Below are 17508 nucleotides of genomic sequence, written 5' to 3'. Positions count from 1 at the left end.
AAAGAAAGAAAGAAAGAAAGAAAGAAACTACCCATTCCAGAAGCTGGAGCTTGATTCCTCCCCTTCCTTTGGGTATGGTTTGCACTAAATGACTCACTTCCAAAGAAAAGAGTAAGGACAAGAAAAAAGCATCATTGTTACAGTGAGAGAAATCTGGCAGACACCACCTAAGCCAAGTGATGAAGGTTAATATTCCCAGGCCATGTTATTATCGGGAACCCCTTGAGCGATGAGAAAGGCACCTCGCAACTCACCTTGTTGGTACTCGGCCCCAAAATCCATTACTCCAATCTAATCACAAGAAAACATCAGACAACCCCACACTGAGGGCCATTCTATAAGATACCTGACTAGCACTCTTCAAAAGTATCACAGTCAAGAAAAACAAAGACTAAGAAATTAATATAGATCAGAGGGGCACTAAATTCAACGTGGGATCCTGGACAGGATCCTAGAACAAAAAGGGACACTCATGGGAAAACTGGTGAAATTCAAATAAATTGTAAAGCTTAGTTACTAACAATATATCGGGGTTAATTATTTAGTTTTGATAAAGGTATGATGGTTATACAAGATGTTAACATTACAGGAAACTGAATGACACACACATGGGAACTCTGTATTATTTTTGCAACTTTTCTAGAAGTCTAAAGACTATTCCAAAATAAAAAGTCAATTTAAAAAAACTACTGGATGGAAAGGAGAGTTATATATACAATAGAATATATAAACCCACATTAATATGAGGTTGTATAGCAAAAGTTCAACTACAGCAGTAATTAATTAGCTAATTAGCAACACAAATACTGCTATACAGTACCAGTAAGTACAGCCAGATCTTGGCTTCAAAATACCACTCTACAATAAAGAGAAAGAATCAGGGCTCCCGGGAAAAACAGCTGGAGAGTACAGGACACGCCTTCATATTCTGGCATCAGAAAGTGTAAGGAAGCAAGATGGGGCACCTGTGTGGCTCAGGTCATGATCCCGGGGTCCTGGGATCGAACCCCGCATCAGACTCGCTGTCTGCTCTTCCCCCTCCCTCTGACCCTTCAGAGCTCTCGCTCTTTCTCGGTCTCTCTCAAATAAATAAATTAAAAATCTAAGAAATATATATAAGGGAGTAAGAAACTAAACAAATGAACAGGGGGTGGGGGGGGAGAAGCAAACCAAGAAACAGACTCTTAACTACAGAGAACACACTGATGGTTACCAGAGAGGAGGGGGTAGGGGGATGGGTGAACTAGTGAGGGGATTAAGGAAGGCGCTTGTGACGACCACAAGGTGTTGTACTTAAGTGTTGAATTAATAAATTCTACACCTGGAACCAATATCACACTGTACAGTAACTAGAATTTAAATAAAAACTTCATTTAAAAAAAAGTGTAAGGGGGATGCCCGGGTGGCTCAGGGGGTTAAAGCCTTTGCTTTCGGCTCAGGTCATGATCCCAGGGTCCTGGGATCGAGCCCTGCATCAGGCTCTCTGCTCAGCAGGGAGCCTGCATCTCCCTCTCTCTCTCTGCCTGCCTCTCTGCCTACTTGTAATCTCTGTCTGTCAAATAAATAAATAAAATCTTTAAAAAAAAAGGGGGGGGGTAAGGAAGTACTCAAAAATGCGAACTATCAAGGGACGCCTGGGTGGCTCAGTTGGTTAAGCAGCTGCCTTCGGCTCAGGTCATGATCCCAGCATCCTGGGATCGAGTCCCACAACGGGCTCCTTGCTCGGCAGGGAGCCTGCTTCTCTCTCTGCCTCTGCCTACCACTCTGTCTGCCTGTGCTCATGCTCTCTCTCTCTCTAACAAATAAATAAAATATTTTTTTAAAAAGGGAACTATCAAAAGGACAGAAGAACCAATTTGAACAGGTGTCCACTAGCCAAATGTGGGACAATCTAAGCAACAAAATAAATAGTGGCAATGGATTATCACCCATTCTGACATGAATGAATGAATGAATGAATGAGAAGGGAAAGCTCTTCCTTAGAGAAGGCTCCCAACTAATAAGTGAAAAGGGACTTATGGAAGTAGGAAACCACCACTGGGCAGATATCGCAGGAGTAAATTTTCCAGGCATAGTGAGTACATGTAAAATTACTGGGCAAAAAGAATGATTGAAAGCAGGTTATTTATATAGTCTCAAACATCTCCCTATAAGATACTACGTAAAAAGGGGGAAATCGGGGCACCTGGGTGGCTCAGTTGTTAAGCATCTGCCTTCAGCTCAGGTCATGATCCCAGAGTCCTGGGATCGAGCCCCATATCAGGCTCTCTGCTCCGAGGGGAGCCTGCTTCTCCCTCTCCCCGCCGCCTGCCACTCCCCTACTTGTGCTTGCTCTATCAAATAAATAAATCTTTAAAAAAATAAATAAATGAAATAAAGTAAAATAAAAAGGGGGAAATCGTCACTGCACAGTGGAGAAACCTGACAGACAACACCTTCAACAAGTGATCAAAGAGAACACTGCCAGCCGTGAAATGCGTCAACAGAGGTGCTCCTGACAGGAGGTATCAGGACGGAACGTGGCTTCTATGACAGGCCTGTCAAAAACGCATGACCTGAATCTAATCAAGAGAGCACATCAGACAAATCCAAATTGAGGGGTATTCCATCAAATAACTGGCCTGAACCGTTCAAAAATGGCAAGGGCGAGGAAGATGAAGACCGAGAAACTGTCCCAGAGGAAAGGAAAGCTATGTGACAAGCAAATGCGCCAGGGGACCCTGGACCACAGAAAGACAGGAGGACGACAAACTGGAAAATTTGATATGGTCTGCAGACTAGAAAACCATGCTGTATCAATGCTAACTTCACAATGGTTAGCTGGAAGAATGTCTTCATTTCCAGGACACACACATCAGAGCATTAAGAGGCAGGGGCGCAAAAAGGTTGACAACTTACGAGCATTTCCTTTTTAGAAGCACACGTTGTAGATATAGAGAGAAAATACAAATGAATGATAAAGTGTGTTGAAATGTTAACAGGGTGCAGGGAATTCCATGCACTGTTTTTAAATTAAATTTGCAAATTAAAAAAAAATTTTAATACTGTAAATGGAAGTTAATAAAGAAATCTACTTTCAAGTAAATGGCAGAGTGTGGGAAGAACCCTTTATAAAAACTTGAGAATTTTCTCAAACTCCCCTCACTTGCACCTTCCCTTGGACGCCCACCTGCTTCTGCTTCGCCTCCTCCCAGTGCCGCTGTTACTTCCTGTTTCCTTCCCCAGGCTCACCACCTCAGTGCTGGTCGTTTTTCATCTACCCTCTTTCGAAAATTCCTTCAGTCCCGAAGGTCCTTAACTCGTCAGAATTGTGGAAATGATGGTATTGAAAAGAATAATCAATGATCCTAAGTGAGTTTCATTCCTTTGCTTAATTTAAAACTCAGGCCGCCTCACTGTTTCTTAAGGCTACTGCTTAAGCTTTCTACCAGATGACGGTACCTCTTTACCAAAATGGCAGTGATAAAGATATTCTTTTTTTTTTTTAAGATTTTTTTTATTTATTTGACAGAGAGAGATCACAAGTGGGCGGAGAGGCAGGCAGAGAGAGAGAGAGAGAGGAGGAAGCAGGCTCCCTGCAGAGCAGAGAGCCCGATGTGGGACTTGATCCCAGGACCCTGAGATCATGACCTGAGCTGAAGGCAGAGGCTTAACCCACTGAGCCACCCAGGCGCCCGATAAAGATATTCTTAAAGGAGCTCCTAAATCCGAATCACAGCTTGAGATTTAGGGTCAGAGAGACTGTATATGGTAATGAGAACACCTGAACTGCTATCAAGGAAGGGAGGGGTAAGCCCTTAAGTCACCAAAACAAGGATAAATGAAGCTTCTGAATGAAATAAAAGGAGATTTCTTCAAATAAATAAATAAATAAATAAAAGACAGCTTTTTCCCCAGCTTTTCTAAACAAGATTACATAATATGCCTCAAGATATTCCTGAATTTAGGGGCACCCAGGTGGCTCAGTGGGTTAAAGCCTCTGCCTTTGGCTCGGGTCATGATCTCAGGGTCCTGGGATCGAGCGCCATGTCTGGCTGACTGCTTAGCGGGGAGCCTGCTTCCCTTCCTCTCTCTCTCTGCCTGCCTCTCTGCCTACTTGTGATCTCTGTCTGTCAAATAAATAAATAAAAACTTTTTAACAAAGTGTTTTAAAAAAAAGATATTCCTGAAGTTATACCAATTGTGTTTATACTATGTTTATAAATACTCTTTGTATTGATTAGGACCTAAGTCCTTCTCTTTAGGCAACTTTACGCTTTAACTATTCCTGGCCCAAATTCACTATAACTGGGACACAAAGAGAAAATACCCTAGAGCGGGGCACCTGGGGGGCTCAGTCACTGAGCCTCTGCCTTCGGCTCAGGTCAGGATCCCAGGGTCCTGGGATCGAGTCCTGAATCGGGCTCCCTGCTCGGGGGGAGTCTGCTTCTCCCTCTGCTCCTTCCTCTGCTTGTCCTCTCTTTCTCTCAAATAAATGAAATCTTTTAAGAGAGAGAGAGAGAGCGAGAGAATAGCCGACAGGAACCATCTAAATATTTCACAAAACTTACAATGACAGCAAGTCAGACTTGAGGCATGAAGGTCAAAGCCCGTACTTCGTTGATTATTTGACCCTACATATCTATACCAAACTGCTGGTGCTGAAGATGTTTTTGTACAATGGAACAATCTAGTGTTTGGGGTTTAAGATTTTATTTATTTAAGAGAGAGCGTGTGCGGAAAGGAGCAGAGGGAGAGGGACAAGCAGACTCTGCACCGAGTGTGGAGCCCGACACCAGGGCTCGATCTCACAAGCCCGAGAGCATGACCTGAGCCGAAATCAAGAGTCGGATGCTTAATCGACTGAGCCACCCAAGAGCCCCTCTAGTGTTTTGACGTGAACTGAGAACGTACTAAGCTAACTAACAGGTATCTTACTTTGGCTAGCCAAGCTTTGATAACGTGGCTGCTGTTCTGCTAGGCTGGAAGTCTCACAATTTGCCGGCAGGTAGCATCCTGAGAAGCCGGGTCCTCTGGAAGGCAATACACAGGGTAAAGCAGGCAGGTATCGGTGCTGTTTAGACACTTCCCTCTGCAGCAGAGCGGCGGGGTTGAGAGGGGAGTGGGGGAGACGCCCAGATCCCCAAAGGAGCAGTCTCCTCATTTCCCTCCTCTCAGCGTCTTCCTAATTAACTCAGCTTTGTGTCTGTTATGAATAGCTTCAAATGGAAACACTCCAACTCCACATTCTTCTTCATTATGCATGGCTTATTAAAATTGAAATTTCACTGTTTCCAACTCAACCAAATTGATGGTTCAAACTACTGTGTGCTATGAAGAGTGAAGCATCCGTTTAAGAGATGAGATCCGGATAAAGACAGCCCAGATCTAAACCAGAACAGGCTGGAAACTTCGAGGTTTTCAGTTCCAAACGTGCCCTGTGAAGCTCCTGGGGTCTGTCTGGGAATTCCCAAACTGCCAGGCCAGGACGACGGCAGCTAATCCCCCACGCTAAGCTGTCCTGAAATATCAGAGTTATAAAGAGAGGCCCTTCCTAGGTGGGAATGAGATTCCCATTCCCAACAGTGACAGGTATCTCTCAGAGGCCCATCCTGCTCAAAAGAAAAGTGCGTCTGGCAGAGCTACCCAGAAAAGAAAATGAAAACCTGCCCACCAGCCCCTGCAGCACCGGTACCTGTTCTTCTTCAATCCTGCGCTGTAGTGTTTCGATGTAATGCTGGACAGCCATATAGATGAACCTATACTGTGCTTCTGTCTGGACCATCCCTGACCTCTGAGACCGCACCATCTGAATGGTTTTGGGAACATCAATGTCACAGTCGACACCTGCAAAGCAAGCACCATGAGGCATTAGGAGAAACCGCAGGGCCGGGATGAAATGGTTTAAGGCACAACTTTCAGCAGACTCAAAGAGCAAATTTAGTCTTTAATGTTCTAACTGAACGTGTTCCAAGGGCTACACTGGCCTTCTGACCGATACAAATGATTCCAGAAAATTACCCGAGAAAGTGCTGGAGGTCGGGCCCCCTCGCTTTCCAACCCCATAACGTCAGCCTGGATGAGGTGGGTGGGCAGAGACCACCGCCACACCGTCAACAAAAGACCATGGTAGTGGGACCCACAGCTCCTAAGCTGCGTTTCATGTCAAAAGCTCAAATAGAATCACTTTTGTTCTCCCGCGAAAATAACGAAAGTCAAAGCCCTCAGCCCAGATTTTGTGAAAATGTTTTAACACTCAAATTCTCTCCCCCAGGCTATTTTCACTAGCACGTTCCTTCCATAAACTAAAAATGGGAACTATCGCTTCTTGCCCTCCAGATGACCTACCTTTCTCTCTGATGATGTCAATAAGGATATCAATCACAATGAACGTCCCTGTCCGGCCAATTCCAGCACTGTGGGCAGAAGGACAGAGAGCAGTGACAATGAAGTCGTTCATGGGGGTTTCAGACTCAAAACCAACTATTAATATTAACAGAAACAATGTCTGCTCTTGGGAGTATTTTTAAGACTGTCTATTTGTATTTGAGAATAGATTAGCTAAGAGCACAGGGTTTTGGAGTTAGTCCAAACTGTACTTGGAGCCCAGCTTCTCCAGTACAATGTGCCTGAGCCAAGTCTCATACCTCTCTGACCCTCAGTTTTCTCGTCTGTGAAATGAGGATAATGGTACGTACTTTACAAGGTGGTTGTGTGGATCAAATGTCAGTCTTGTATGGGAAACACTAAGCTCAGAGGCTGGAACAGAACAAGTGCTCAATAAACAGTAGCTTTTAAAAAAAGTGACATTCCAGTCAGGTGGCTCAGTTGTTTAAGCGTCTGCCTTTGGCTCAGGCTATGATCCCGAGGTCCTGGGATCGAATCCCGCATCGGGATCCTTGCTAAGTTGGAAGCCTGCTTCTCCCACTGCCTGCTGCTCCCTCTGCTTGTACTCTCTCTGTGACAAATAAATAAAATCTTTAAAAGAAAAAAGAAAAGGTGAAGTTTCACACACAGCTATTTGCCCAGTGTACGGATGAGCTTTGGGAAACTAAACTTTCCCCAGTACGACCATGAAGCCCAGACTTGGGTGCCAGCAGGCTGTAAACCATGGTGAGGGGCCACGGGCGGGGCTTCTGGAGCCTGGGTGGGGAGTGGTCCAAATCTTTTGAAGCAAACAAGTGTCTTATGGGGGCGGGGGGGGCGGGGAATGTATCTTATTTCTGTGGCAGAAGAGAATAGGATCACAATCAAAGTGATGAATTCTAAATCACCGTGTTTTTTTAAAAAGCAAAAAACACAAGCAGACATTACTAGACTATGTAAGGGCTCCCTGAGAATAAGGATTAAGTTCACCACCCTCTGCCCGGCCACCGCCAACACCTGGCAGTCCCGCAGGACCCATGAGAAAAACACTCCGGGGTCAGTGTCCCTTAAGGCAGTTTATGCATGCCTCAAACAGAGATTAGATTTTTCTCACAGTTCAAGAGCTGAGGTGGGTGGGTAAAAGCAAGCCCTAGTGGCACAGAGAGCGGGGCCAGGCTGCAGCCCAGGGAGGGGGCAGGGGCCAGTCACCTGCAGTGAACGACCACAGGCCCTGCGTCCATAATGCTTTCTTGCTTATGGTGGACCTCCTCCAAGAAGTCCAGCACGCCCCCAGGGTCACTGGGCACTCCGTGGTCCGGCCAGGTCCGAAAGTGGTATTGCCACACGGTTCTCTCTGTATTCCCCTGGAGTAGAGCCAAGAAAAACCAGAAAAGAATTAAATAAATCAAGGGGTTGAGGAATCACCCAGTGCTGATCTTCCCCAGACCTGTCGTGAGCCAACGGAACAGGCGGGCACCAAGTCTCCTCACGCTCCGTGTAAAGGTCAGATGAGTTTCCCAATCACGTCTCCTTTTGGATCTGGCTGAGCAATCCTGAAGGCAACTCTTTGCCTCTGTCCTAAGAACCAAAATGTCCAGGACAGCAATTAGCTCCTCAGGAAGCTACAACCAGAGTCACCTTTCTGAATCCTCAGGGGCAGGCAACGTCCCCGTTCCTCCTCGTGCATGGGTAGCCCAACTCAGGAGGCGACTGAAGCTTCTGGGACCTGGGGCTCTCCTACCAGCAGATGAGAAAACAGCTATCTTCTCAAGACATGTATTCCTCTTTGCCTTTTTACACCCAGCCCCCCTCCTCCCCTCTCCCAAAACACCCACTTTTATTATTTCATCGTAGTATTTTAACCTTCTGTTTAATACAAAGTAGGTAAGAAGTCAAGCTTTGTGATCAGAAGGCTGGGTTTAGGCCCAAACCCCCGCACTCATAATCACTGTGGTCTCCAGACCTCTGAGCCTCAGTTTCTTCATGTGCGAAGAGGAATGATAATCTCCCTCACCATGCTACTGAGAGGGACTTAACAAGACCAAGTAAACACACAGCCACTCCTTGGCGGCACCGTCACCAGTGCCCTTCTGAGGACGGGGGTCATTAACAAAGGTCAAGTCTAGAGAAGACCAAAAGCACCACGTTCTAGGTCTACCCAGATGAGGCCGCGGTAGCAGCCCTGCTGACTGCTCCCTCTCTGTCCTCTGTATCTGAAGGAAATCCAAGCTACTGATGTGTTTAAAGGAGATTTGAAAAAGAGGGGCGCCTGGGTGGCTCAGTTGGTTAAAGTCTCTGCCTTCGGCTCGGGTCGTGATCCCAGGGTTCTGGGATCGAGCCCCGCGTCCGGCTCTCTGCTCGGCAGGGAGCCTGCTTCCTCCTCTCTCTCCGTCTGCCTCTCTGCCTACTTGTGATCTCTATCTGTCAAATGAATAAATAAAATCCAAAAAAAAAATTTTTTTTGTAAAAAAGAAAGAAAAATGAAGCCAGTGTTCACCACCACTGGCCTTCAGGACATTCAAGTTAGTTGAACCACAATTAAGATCTTTTTGTGAATTACGTGCATTTAATTTACTGATGTCATGATAAAATTTTTCTTGATGATACAAGTCAGCTCAAACTCAGGGGCTACTCAGGAACAACAGGAAAGGAACCTAGAAGCCCAGTGTATCCCTGCTCCTCCTCCTTGGTAAATTTCTGTCCCAAAAGATCTCTGACCCAACTCCTCCCTGCTAGGAAATGTAACAAGATCATGTCACAGCACTTTAGAAAAAAATATAATGTGTTCTATAAAAACCAGGTAACATGCAACCAGGGATTCTGGAGAAATCACCTGTCCTCTGATGGCGCCTCAACCCATGGGTATAAAACACAAGCCCAAATGCCAACATTTCCTGTACCTGCTGCTCAAAAATCTCTGTTAGCAAGAAGATGGATGGTTTATCACTAAAACTGAAGAAACATCCACCTGCTACTCAGAAACACCTGATAACAAGAAGATGGGTGGCTGAGCCTAAAATTGAACGAACCTATGTGGTATCTCTGGCCAATGTCCTCTAAATGTCTTCCACTTCTGTTTGACAGCTATGTTTTTCCAGCTTCTCTCTCCGTCTCTGCAGCAGGGTAAACCTCCCCCCACCCCACCATCAGCAGAACCACAGCCCCGCTAACATCAGAAGTCCCAGCATCCCATCCCGGACCACGACCGCCCAGGCTTCCAGCTCGCTTTGGTCCCCCGACCACCTCGTGGAGCTCAGCAGACCACTGAGCCCTCTTCCGCTCTCCACCCGCCTCTCCTGCCCCCACTGTCCCCTTGTCGGGCTTGGGTTCTGCATACGACTTTTTTTTAAGGAGGCTCCATGCTGGGCGTGGAGCCCCAACACGGGGCTTGAGCTGAGATCAAGAGTGGGATGCTCAACCAACTGAGCCACCCAGGTGCACCCCACCCCCGTGTACTATTCTGACAATCCCCCTTTCACCCTCTCTCCACCTCTCTCCATCCACCGCACCCCTGGGCAAAGCCTCAGGCCTGGGCAAAACCAACGGCGCACCTTCTCTGTTTTATACCCATGGAGAAAAATCACACCAGGGGATTGGTGTCGCAGGACATTCATGTTCACCAGCTCAACGGGGCATTCAGCGCTGCCTGAAAACTCAACGGATTCCTCACCATCTCTACACATTATTATTGAATACTTTTCCCACTTTCCAAAGATAATTCGTCTCTGATTCCCTTCGAATGCCAGTTGATGGCCTTGCCTCATGGAGAGCATCAAGAAACTGCATGTAGGCTCCTCTATCTGCGTCTGCGGTCACCTCCTCCTCCTGCCCCCCTGCTGCCATCCATCCGCCATGCTCTGGAACCCATCTCCCCCCATCGCCATCCTCCATTCCTGCCTCCCTGGCCTCTTTGCTTTGCCGTCTCCAAGGCATCTCACACTTTACCTGTCCCTCCTCCTCCTGTTCACCCTTCCGCCCCTCCACCAACCCAGCGCTGAAGCTAGAGAACTGGAGGTCATCCTTAACACCTCCCTCGCCCCCCACCCACACTGTAACCAAACCCCTTCACATCGCCTCCTCTCTCTCCTCCAGGCGGTCCTCCTCTGTCTACCGCCCCGCACCACCTTTCCCCGGGACCACGCAAGCCCTGCCTTCCCGCACAGCCTCTGCCCGCTCTTCTGCCCTCACCGCAGCGCCACTGTCCCCTCACATTGCGTCTGATTCTTCCCCACACCCTGCAGGTGCCGCCTCAATGCATCTGGCACGTCCGTCCATCCGTCTGTCACTCCTCTTCCATTTATTCTGGCATTTTGCATAATATTCATTTGCAAAGGCGGGAATAAGGAAACAAGTGTGGGAGTCCCTGGGCTCTGACCTAGAGAGGAGGCCACCAGACCCAGAACACCCAACAGCCTCCTAGCAGTCCTGCTGGCCCCTCGGTTCACCCGGCCCTGGCCCCCTGCACCGGGGACTGTCAGACACACCCCTGGCACGCGGCTCTGCGTCTGAGTTCACTTGGCAGCAGCCTCGCCCAACACCCAGCCTCCTCACACACGGAGCTCACATTCTGCACACGACAGTTGACACTTTTCCAGACTTGGTCCCCCCTCTCTTCGGCTTATTCTCTTGATTCTCCACTTGCCTTCATTCCCCATAAACCCCATTTCCCTTTCATCTGCACATCAGGGTTCAGAGTGACACCTCCACCTGGAGGCCCTCCCTCCATCATCTTCTCCAGTGGAAACCTGACCCAGACAAGCCCAGCGTCTTCTGAGACGATCTCCCTGACGCCCCAGCCAGAAGGAAACCCAGCCTTTGCTACGTTTCATGGCACTTTGGACCTGTTGCAGCCCGTCTGCTCGGGAGCACGGCTGTCTGTGTGTGTGGATCCTCGCTGCTACGTGATTCCAGTTCCTCAAAGACTTCACTCATCTCCGGGTCCCCATACGACCTTGAAAAAATAAGCCCCCTCTAACTCCGATATTAAAATGAATCCAAATCTAACCCTGCTTTATAAAGTTAGTCTCCCCAGTGACAAACTTAAACTACATGCAGTTAAGATCAGACGCCATGGAATGTGGTCACGAAACTGGCCTCAGGCGCTTTGCCACTGCTGTTCCCGCTGCTGGAAACACTCTTCCCTGGGCTCTCTGGATGCCTGGCTCCCCCACCTTGGCCTCAAGTGATACGACCTCAGAGAGGCCCTCCCTGGCTACTCCATCTCAGGTACCCAGTCGCTTCTAACAACTTCCTGAAGCCTTCATAGCCTCAGACCAACTGGAAAGCTTAACTGGTTCCTGAGTTTTTAACCTTCCATCTCCCTAGGCTCTGGGAGGGCAGGGATCGCCCCTATCCTGTTTGCAATGTATCAGTATGCACCTGGGCACCTGGTACCTAGAAGGCACCCGATAGATCAGTGAGTAAATGAGGCCATGAATGCACGCAAATATGAGTAACCGCATGACCTCGGATTACTGCATGCCAAAACCAGTTACTAAAGTCTCTAAAATACGACAATATACTTACTTGTCCAACCTTTGAAAGTTTAAGTTCTCTTAATGTATAGTCATGAGCAGCACTTTCTTTGACGTTCCTAACACGCATGACCCCATATTCTTTCAGAGCATACTCGTCGGGCCAGTATTTGACACATTTACTCTGAAAGGGATCAGAGAAAAGACAGTTAATCTCTGTGAATTCTGAAATTAAAGCCTAAACTAGAGGAAAATAAATACTCAGGAAAAAAAAAAAAATTCCAGTCTTGCTTAATGATCAATATTCAGAAAATGGCCTATCTAGCATCTGGTGGATTTTCAAAGAAAAGGAAAAATAAGTTCAAATAAGAAAAGCAGGTGCGTGGAAAACCAGGGAGAAGCCTAAAGACAGAGCAGCCTTTGCAGGGTTGTCTGATCTAAGGCGCATGTCAAAGGACGGTCAAGGATTGTTCATTTATCTCCAAAGAACCAAAGATGCAGAATGAGGGACTAGCCTGTCTGAGGGTTCTGTCTAGCAATCACTGAAGTCTGAATTCCAGAGATCTGCCAGTCCCTCTGCAGGGAAGGCAAGCAAGCACTCTGGAGGTGGACGGGTTGCCCAAAGAGCCAGACTTGTCTGGTTCATTTCCGCACTCGTGTAGGAGGACTCCGTGCCTTATCTAACCCACGTGTGAACAGCTCCAACACAGCAAGGCAGCCGACGGGGTTTTGAACCAGCTGCTTCTTCTATATCCAGATCCGTTCGCTACCTACTATACACGTCCCCTTCGCTTCCCTGGGTGCCCGGGAACAGCGAGCCTGCAACAGCTGCTGGCGTCAGAGCAGACAGATTGAAAAATATGGCACCAACTACATCATTCTTGGTGCCAAAGAGGAAGATATTTAGCTCAATGAGAAATGAGCCTGTATATATCTGGTGATGTGTCTGGGCAGAGAATGTTTTTGTGTTTTGTTTTTTTCTGGGAGCGGACTTCCCACAACCACCAAGATACCAATATCAGCAAGAGAAATTTACCTTTTCTATTAGGAAGACAGAGAAACTCAGTGCTAAAACTATAATTAAGAGAGCAGCTGCAGGCATCCCCTCAGTCAATGATTAATGGAAAGAAAAAAAAAAACACAGCAGAAGGAAAGTTGAACAGAAGAATTAATAGTGCAACTTTTTTGCCTGGCAATGGCTTATATGGTCTATTATTTATTAATATTCTGAATTCAGCTTTCTCCCTGCACTATTTGGTAGATCCAAATACCTCTTCGACAGATTTGATACAACTTTTATTATCCCCAAATAAGCACTTTAAATATTAACTGTACTCAATGCTATTGCTGGCCAATCAATTCTGTGACTGTTCGTTGTTCAAGAGACTCAACAGAGAACAAAAAATTAAATCACAACCCTGAAAACATTTCAGCAGACTTTGAACATCAGCAGACTACCTCGGCCCTCCTCCTAGTTTTCCAAACTCTGACGTAAACTTTGGCAAACAAATTCTAAAATGTGACAGCTAATACATTTTAAACCAAAGCCCAGGACTCAAAGGGAATCTAGAGTCTGAGACCAAGAGAGCACGCTATCAGAACTTCTGGGGGCGCCAGGGTGGTTCAGTGGGTTAAGCATCTGCCTTTGACTCAGGTCATGATCTCAGGGTCCTGGGATCGAGCCCCACGTCGGGCTCTCTGCTCAGCAGGGAACCTGCTTCCCCTCTCTCTCTGTGTGCCTCTCTGCCTACTTGTAATCTCTGTCACATAAATAAATAAAATCTTTAAAAAAAAAAAAAAGAACTTCTGGACTGTGGAGAGTATGCATCCATCATGCTCTCCACCCTGGGACTGAAGAGCATAAGCAGGAAGCAGGCACAGACTTGCAGCGTGGAGGCAAGCAGAGGGGCAGGCTGATTTGGCCCAATGTCTGCCTGTTCTAGGAGCTTCCGGCAGGTCTTCCGAAAGAGACCAAAACGAATCCCCCTGAAGTGACACAAGAACCTTCTCTTTGTGCCCCCAAGTCCTGTAAGGAAAGGTAGCCGCCTATGAACCAGACAACAGGCAGCACAGATGGCTCAGTTTTCCTTTCTATACTCGGGCAGGTGCCTGAGTTAAACATCTGATGTTACTGCGGGGAGCTGCTGGAGGAAGCCTCTGTTTCACAATGACCAGATCCGGCCTTAAAGGTTTTCAGAAGCATGACGACTAGTTAGCACAACAATGAAAATCCTACAAAATCATGCTGCCCTTCAAAACTGATAGGAAAATTACATCAGGAGCGCTAAAATCCAGAATCACTCATCTGTCTCAGGTTTAACTTAAAGGTATGGCTGCTATATTCCATGCAAATTTTATGTAAACCAATTAAAGTTAACTACAAAATAACTTTGACTAAAACACAGAACTTTTCCACATTAAAAACCCACATGGATGGGCTCACTCTGGGATAACACGGAGAAATGTCACTCAATGAGATCTGTCTGCTTCTCTGTAGGTGTGGGCTGTTACAATTTTTAAAACCTGAAGTGTCATGAAGAGTGTGGGGAGAGGAGTACTTGACATAGCAGCTGGGTTGGGGGCGGGGGGGGGGGCATTCTGGGACAACCACTCTGGGAGCAGTTTGGCGGAGTGTCTTCGAACTTACAACATGCCTACCCTGTGACCTAGCATTCCTTTTTATGAAATCTAACCTAGAGAAACACGTGCCACACACAAACACACACACACACAGAAGTAAGAATAAGATTATTCACTTTAGCACTGTTTGTTAACAGCAAAAACGGAAACATTTAAGTGCCCGATTCATAATGGTAAAATAACTTATGGTACAGCCTTACTACAGAACATCATGCAATTACTAAAAAGAAGTCAACAGGCTACTATGTACGAATAGTAGATATTAGAACATTCATTTGGGCGGGGCCCAAGATGCGTGACAAAGTTAGTATATGAGAACACTTTTGCATACAGTGTTTTTCCAGAAAACAGTGCTATATACCTCACAGGCACACATACATATGTAAGCACACGCATACGTGTAAATGCCTCTCACACATGTATGTATGTAAATGCCAAGAAGAGAGCATGGAGGGATACACATCACTCTGGTGACAGGGACTTTAAATGGGTGGACAAGGGACAGTGACAAAGGCAATTTTAACCATAACCATAATGTGTTTGGATATGTATATGACTATATTGCTTAAATAATTCAAATTAATGTTTAAATGCTCACACGTCACGACAAGTATAATTTATATGACCAGTGAAATCACTAATAAGGACATTAAAACGGTTATTACAAATATACTCCATATGTCCAAAAGGTATAAGTTAAAAAGAGAGACATAGAAGGCATTAAAAGGAAACAACAACAATAATAAAACTTCTAGAGATGAAAAAAACAATGTCTGCTATGGAAAACACACTAATAGTAATAACAGCAGGTGACACACTGCAGAAGAAAAGATTAACTTAAAGACACACAGCCAAAGAAACTATCCAAAATGAAAGAAGGGGGAGAAAAGACAACCGCACAAAATGAACAAAGCCTCAGTAGGCCTCAGGTCAATGCCGAGCAGCCCAATATACGTGTAATTGCTGTCCTGTGTATGCAGAAATAATAAAACATTTCCAAATGCAGAGAAAACTATAAAGCCACAGATTCCAGAAGCTCAATGAATCCCAAGCAGAAGGAACATAAAGAAAACTACACCAAGGCATGTCACAACCAAATTTCTTCTACTCTCTTTTCTCCAGAGGGTCAGTTAGAATCAGCTTAATGTGTTTATTCAATTCTTAACATGTTCAACCTGACATGGCCAATACTTTACAAATACTGTGTCAGAAGAACTTGAGTATACCTTTCCTCTCTCCACTTCTTTCGTTGTCATGACAATCACTCGGGAGTTCTCTTGAAATACCATCCGCCAAAAGTCATTCACCGTGTTTTGCAAGCAGCCTTGCGTGGCAATGTAACTCTTTTTGGGCTTTGAATTGTTGCATTTGGTTTCAAACTCAGGCTAGAAATTTCAGGAAGAAAATCCATCAAACACTTGAATGTTGCTTTCAGGGTCACAAGCAATATAAAACATAAAATACAAACAATGGCTGGCAATGTACTGTCAGAAAACACTGTGGAAAGCAAAGATTACCATGATAATATTTGCATTGATGTAATCTGAAACGGGCTCATTGGGATCGCCATCGTGTAGGACAACCCTGGTATGATCAACTGGAAGAAAAAGAGACCACAGTCATACTTCCTCAGGACACGTCACTTCAAATCAGTTACCCTTCCACCCAGTCCAAGTTTTGTTCACTTAATGATAAAACCACATAAAAGATTAAATCCTAAATGAGCACAACAATGATCTGAACACCACATGATGCTTCATAATGCTATCTTTAAGACGAAAAAAGTAGCAACGGGAACTCCCTGGTCTTGACAATTTACTATGGATCTACAGGATATTATCACTGGGAGAAGCTGGATAAAGAGTACATGGGAACTGGGTGCCTGGGTGGCTCAGTGGGTTAAGCCTCTGCCTTCGGCTCAGGTCATGATCTCAGGGTCCTGGGATCGAGTCCCGAGTCGGGCTCTCTGCTCAGCGGGGAGCCTGCTTCCTACTCTCTCTCTCTCTCTCTCTCTCCCTCTCTGTGCCTGCCTCTCTGCCTACTTGTGATCTCTCTCTGTCAAATAAATAAATAAAATCTTTTAAAAAATGTTTTAAAAAAAGAGTACATGGGAACCTTCTGTATATTTTTGTAACTTCTTGTGAGTCTAAAAGTATTTCAAAACAAAAAGGTGGCTTTTTTTAAAAAAACAAAAGGAAGAGTAAAGTACAGATGAATGACATAATGTCTGAGATTCACTTAGACATAATTTGGGGAGAGAGGAAGAGTGGCTCAGAGTATAAATGAAACAGGACTGAGTATGAGTTGACAACACTGAGAGCAGGGCAGTGGGTAGGTATGGTTTTTTATACTATTCTGTCTACTTATGAATATATTTGAAACTTTCCATAATACAAATGGTGGGGTTTTTTTTTTAATGAAGCAGAATGAAATACGTATCTAGAAGGTAAGATTTTGATAGTATCAACTGACTAAATTCTGTACAAAAGTACATGATTGATACAGGAGTCTGAGTGCTCTACCTAAGCAACTTATTTTACCATGGGGGGTGGGGCGCTCCTGGGAGACTCAGTTAAGTGTCCAACTCGTTTTGGGTTGTGAGATGGAGCCCCGCATCAGGCTCCACGCTGGGTATGGAGCCTGCTTGAGATTCTCTCTCTCCCTCTCCCTGTGCCCCTCCCCACCTTCCCTCTCTTAAAAAATTATTTTACAATGGGAATTAGTAATACAGCTACATGTCTCAAACTCCCCATCTCTAAAGAAATAAGATGTTAATCAAGAGGAAGCATCTGACTGGGATTTTTAAGAGAGGAAAAGGCAATGATACTCTATTCAAATACTGCATACTATTGTTCCCGTCACCTTTTCCTACATCCCTGCATCTTACTAACGAGTTCCATTAGGTCTCCTGAGCAGAAAGGAAAACTTAGACATAAACAGGATGAGGCTTCCCCAAGGTCATGAGGACCATGCTGTGACTCAGATTGATTCTCTGCAAATTCCTATCACCTCTTCTCACTACTATTAACGCCTCCACTTTCTCCCATCC

At 45.7% G+C, this 17508-nt stretch overlaps 1 protein-coding gene across 1 annotated transcript in view; it reads right to left on the bottom strand.

Moving 5' to 3' along the window:
- Positions 1-17508, bottom strand: part of LOC111156454 (protein tyrosine phosphatase, non-receptor type 11) — a 91344-nt gene that overhangs the window by 12866 nt on the left and 60970 nt on the right. The window contains exons 8-13 of the mRNA XM_022517374.1: positions 15977-16056; positions 15686-15844; positions 11872-12003; positions 7555-7709; positions 6328-6395; positions 5675-5826 (exon numbers count right to left, since the gene is read on the bottom strand). Coding sequence (XP_022373082.1) covers positions 5675-5826; positions 6328-6395; positions 7555-7709; positions 11872-12003; positions 15686-15844; positions 15977-16056 — 746 coding nt within the window. The remainder of the gene's footprint in view (positions 1-5674; positions 5827-6327; positions 6396-7554; positions 7710-11871; positions 12004-15685; positions 15845-15976; positions 16057-17508) is intronic.

Source organism: Enhydra lutris, unplaced genomic scaffold (genome assembly GCF_002288905.1).
Source record: "Enhydra lutris kenyoni isolate GAN:26980312 unplaced genomic scaffold, ASM228890v2 scaffoldscaffold46, whole genome shotgun sequence".
NCBI lineage: Eukaryota > Metazoa > Chordata > Mammalia > Carnivora > Mustelidae > Enhydra > Enhydra lutris.
This window is presented reverse-complemented; position numbering and strand designations above follow the sequence as displayed.